The sequence below is a fragment of the Quercus lobata genome, chromosome 8, assembly GCF_001633185.2.
Source record: "Quercus lobata isolate SW786 chromosome 8, ValleyOak3.0 Primary Assembly, whole genome shotgun sequence".
Lineage (NCBI taxonomy): Eukaryota > Viridiplantae > Streptophyta > Magnoliopsida > Fagales > Fagaceae > Quercus > Quercus lobata.
The window spans coordinates 22,266,893-22,272,169 of NC_044911.1; the positions used below are offsets into that span (position 1 = coordinate 22,266,893).

Below are 5,277 nucleotides of genomic sequence, written 5' to 3' on the forward strand. Positions count from 1 at the left end.
GTGCAAATATAATATGTAACCATAGTCAATAACGAGTATTGCTTGTGCATCAAAGTATATGGGGTTTAAGTCTTGTGACAGAGGATCCAAAAATTCCTTTTAGATTGCTGTTTGGATTTTCAGGATTTAGATAGAGTCTAGACTATAGAGTCTAGACTATTGAATATATGTTTGGGGACAACATAGATTGGTCCATGTATTACTTTTACAATAACAATAACTAAACCTTAGTCTTAATTTTGGGGTTAGCTATTATGGGTAATCAAGATCATTAAGAGCATTCCTCAAAAAAAAAAAAAAGATCATTAAGAGCATTCTATTAATAATTTCTACTATTTATTTTCTAATACTAAATATAAGCTTAGCCAAGAGTCTTGTTACTCAATTAGTTGACACTAATTTGTGTTTTAAATAGAAATATCCAAGATTTAAATCCCCATTTTTTCTAAATATTAAAATTATCAAAAGAAAAAAAAGAAAAGAAAAGAAGCTTAAGTTATTTCATTTTAGAACTGATTATAACGGTACCAATTTTAAGCTTTGAATAACAAAATTTAAATAAGGTGGTACATTTCTTTTCCTTTTTTAAGAAGAAAATAAGGTTGTACTTGTTACACTTTTAATCTAAATAATTAGTATGAGTTCTGGGATGCCTTTTTAATGCTGCTTGATCCCAATCCATCTAGGGGTTATTGAGAGGTCCTTTAACACATCTCAAACTAAGAGAAAATAAATGCTTGTATTTTACAACACTAGTTTCAGATTAATATGTTGAAGGACATTGACCCTTCTTTTAACCTTGTTCTTTTGAGCCAGTGTATGGAAAAATCCGTAGTTGCAATGTTTGAAGGAAGCTGCAAAATCTCATGCATAAACTGCATATATGTCTCCCAAGATATGTCACAGACCCAAGTAGCCTGTGTTGCTAATCACTGACAATGCTTGACGACCTTTTTCTAAACTAAAACTGGATATCCATTTGTGTTGTTATTGGAGAGATCCAGTTTAGCCCATGTTCTTCGCAGTGTAACCAACAAGAGGGTGACAGCTTGGCAGGATAGACCGCAGATTAAGCCAATCCACAAACCCTGTACAGAATAATTCATTGCAGGAAAATTTTAGATAACTAAACTTCTTTCTAAGCACGAGGGCTTCTCAAATTGCTATAAAGGAAATATGGAAATCTTATGTCTATGCAGACAAGTATACTGATTTTTAGGCATGTTTGTGAACAGACTACTATAAATATATTTCACCTTAGCCTGTAGTTTCAAAGTAAAACCAAGGAGTCCTGAAATTGGTACTCCAATGCAGTAGAAAGTTGCCAAGTTAACATACACAACCAAGTGCTGCCAACCACTTCCTCTGGCCACCCCTGCAGTATCTAAATCATTAGCACCAATAACTGTGGAATAATCTGCACATATAAAAGAAAAGTTGAGGATTATTACCTGATAAGACACCTTGAACAGAATCAGAAATTATTGAAATTGCAAGTAGAGGTGTCATTGAAGAAAATTCTTGTATGATTTCATTGCTGTTACTGAAGAATCCAGCCCAGATGTTATGACCAAAGCCAAGAGCCAAAACAACTGTGAGTGCTAGAAGGACAGAGAGCTTGATAGAAACTGCCATGGCACTCTTAGCTTGGTTTGGATTGCCTGCTCCCAACTCATTTGACACCCTCGTACTGTAAACATTAGTTCTATTTTTCTCAATATCTATGACTAAATACAGAAGGGAAGAACTAGAAGGTATAAATACAAACCACTTGAAGTTGTTCAACTAACTAACCTTGCAGCAGCACTGAGACCATATGTGATCATGTAGGCAACAGTTTCTGTGTTCACACTGAATATATAATCCAAAAAAGGAAAAATTTGGAGTAAATCGTGAAGATTAGATTTTAAAATTTATAAAGACTAGGGGAAAAGATGTAAAACTTACCACATTGCAATCAGAGATGTAGTTATTTCTGAGTTTTGCATTAGTCCTGCTAAGAAAACCAGAATCTCGAAAGCCCAGTACTCCAAACTGGCAAAAATTTTGACCATGTAAGACTAGTAAAATTTTTGAGGTCATGTTTCATACCATACTCCTATGTCTCCTAATAGATCAGCATGTTATAATGACTCACTAGCTGAAACCTTTTGTATTGAGAATTTTTTCGACAAATTGCCATCTTTAATTAGGACTGGGTTTCATTAATTCATTTCAGACCAGGTTCAATTTTTTTTTCTGGTCATGGTACACCAATAATAGATAGAAGATTTTATAAAATTCTGCAACACTTAGTTGAACATATCTGAGTGATTGTGTTTCTATCTTTACAAAGGGTTTTGATTATATTCTAAATGTTGTTCACATATTTTTGTAAGTCTATGTTAAAGTTAATTCTATACAATTAGCAAGAGCTGAAGAGCATGGTAATGAGATGAAATAAATGAAGTTTCACTTACCATACCATTGCTGCAGAGGGCAGGGCTAGTTTTAAATTGGTAAAAATGTAATGGAATGAATCCAATGAAAATCCTTCCCATGTGTGGTTAAATTTTTTTGTGCAGACTACATACATGGCCAATATAATGACTGACAGCCAAAATGAAATTGAAGTTGCTAAAGAAGCTCCTGTGAAACCAAGACCTGTCCAATGCACTAAAGCATATGCAATGCCTATATGAATAATCAATGGTATCAATGAGAATACAACAATGGGCATAACCACAGATTGTGTCTGAAGAAATCTCAAGATGTTCTGCAGAAAGCCATATGCAAATAGTCCAGGAATGAGAAATCTCATATAAGGAGAGGCGGTCTTTGCGATGCTAGTATCTTGATGAAGTAAGATCAGTATTGGCTCTGTATAGAACCAGATGATGGATATAATGATAGAGAATAGGAAGGATATGATACAAGAGGCTTGTAGATAGATCCCCAACATTCTATATAATTTTGCACCAAACCCTTGCCCACATAGTGTCTCAAGTGCTCCACTTAAACCAACCTAAAGATAAGATTCAAGAATGAAGCATCATAGTAAGGTTAAATAAGAATACATAGCTTACAAAGACATTGAATTGACTATGCAATCTAATCAGAGTATAACTCATCTTGGACGCAATTGAGTCACAATCTATAAGCTATATATCAGGTATAGTAACAAATTTACTGTGAAAGTAGGGCTGCCCCTTCACAATTGCTTTTAATGACATACAATTAAACCCTGAAATAGTAAATTAAAACTCTAATTACTTCTTTTTTTCTTCTTACAGTAGGTGGGGGTGGGAGGATTTAAACCCAACTTCTCTCTATTAAACAGACCCGGTGACATGTTACAAGACTATTGGCCTATCATGACTTGGAGTTCTTTACGTATTCATTTATTTATTCAAGCATTCCTGTGCTACAGGACAGTTACACCAAAGTAGATGCGTATTCAAGGAGTGCTATCACATGACTAGAAAACTTGGCCGCTTGAAACAGACCAAACTCGTGGACTTTTCTATATGCTGATATAATCATCTTTGTACTTTGCTTTTGGACTAATTACATGGAATCTTGATTCGAGCCTTTACTATCACCATCATCATCTTTGTCGGATTTTTGTCACATGTGGAGGGAATTACACAAAGATGAATAAATTTTTTTTTTGTCAGAAACAAAATTGCAATTTAAAAATAGGAAACCCTCTGTTAAAGTTCTGTTTTCCCAATCCTTTTTTTTTTCTTTCTTTCTGAAGAACAATAACAATATCAATGATCGTATAAAATACCAAATCGTATTTTAGATTACTTGTACCTTGATATCCTTTGTACTCCTTACTAGATAGCATAACCGTTTTTCCCTCCCAGCAATGATTATGTTGCAGTGCTTATCCACAGACTAACTTGATTTTCATTCATATAAAAAAACAGTTTAGCAAAAAAAAAAATTGTGGCCGTGCTTATCCATATCTACCTATGATCTGTGATCAACTGAGCAACAATAGGATTCATTTCAATTTTTCACTCGTAAACCAAAGTACTAAAAGAAAGTTTAACAACTGAGCCATATACATACTAATATTTACTTGCTACCTTTTTTTAATCATATGTTCTTTGAAGACTAAAGGTTAACATAGGAGAAAAAGAAGGTTTAGATGTTCATCATATAACTACAGTAACAGATAAGAGTTACCATGAAAGCAAAGCCGGTGACAGTTGCCCAAGAGTTTGCAAGAGTGGCTCCAGCAAGCTCAAGCTCACCAAGGTGGCCGGCAAACATGACTGATACCAAGGTGATCAAGTAATAGAAAACGTTTGTAAGAATCATTGGTAGGGAAAACAAGACTTGTTTCTTGGCCTCTTCCACGTCCAACACTTTCTGCCACCACCTTTTCTTAGTTTCTTCTTCACCATGACCAACCTCTATCAAAGGTGTTTTACTTTCTAAATTTGTGTTCGCTAACGTATCCATTTTCTTTGAGCTATTCTTCTTCTTCTATCACTTGTCAGAATATAATAGTATAATCAAGTGGAACTATAAGACTGATAGACATCAATTTGACAGCTATGCAGGATATTTTGGCGTGTTGTCCTTCTCCGTATCTATCTATATCTGTATAATACTAAAAGTTAGAGGATAATATTTAATGTTGCTACGGAGCCACATCAGCCATCGTATGACGCCTCCCTCTCTTCCTAAACCCATTCGCAGTCAAACAGGCCAACATTATGCTATTCAAAAAGTATTCCTTCTATAGAAACAAGGAAATTATATATATTATATAATTACAAATTAATTTGGTAGGTAAGCTGTAAGCATATAATTACGTCACTCAAAGAGATTCGGTAGTGAAATTATTACAAGTGATATTAGTGATTATTCATTCATATTCAATGAATAAGTTAGTTTACCCCAAAAAAAAAAAAAGTTTGTTGTTTTCCATAATATGACAATTTTATTTTTAAAGTGTTGCAATCCCATTTGACAGAATTTTGTGGGACAGTTTTTTTTTTTTTTTTTAAGTTTTGTGCTTCAGAGGCGCTAGTCGGAGTGTGAGGCCTGGGTTTAGGACAAGAGGGAGGTGCAGAGAGAGGGTTTAGAAGCAAAACAAATTTGGGTTTCTTTTTTCTTTTATTAATTTTCTTTGTTAATATCTGATGTGGTATTTTGGTTTTTAAAAAGTTGAGACGAAGTATGCCATATTAGCAATTTGTAAAATATTTGTAGAATAGTTTATATATATAGCATTATTCATTTTAAAATACTTTTACTAACTTTTTTCTTAATTTTAAA

At 33.8% G+C, this 5,277-nt stretch overlaps 1 protein-coding gene across 1 annotated transcript; it reads right to left on the reverse strand.

Moving 5' to 3' along the window:
- Positions 1-700: 700 nt before the first annotated feature.
- Positions 701-4,522, reverse strand: LOC115958381 (protein DETOXIFICATION 18-like). Its single transcript, XM_031076796.1, has 7 exons — positions 4,177-4,522; positions 2,460-3,004; positions 1,948-2,034; positions 1,795-1,851; positions 1,452-1,690; positions 1,257-1,375; positions 701-1,088 (listed from the first exon to the last, which is right to left on the reverse strand). The coding sequence occupies exons 1-7, from the start codon at positions 4,453-4,455 to the stop codon at positions 957-959; spliced, it is 1,458 nt and encodes a 485-aa protein (XP_030932656.1). The 5' UTR covers positions 4,456-4,522; the 3' UTR covers positions 701-956.
- Between the last annotated feature and the right edge of the window lie 755 nt (positions 4,523-5,277).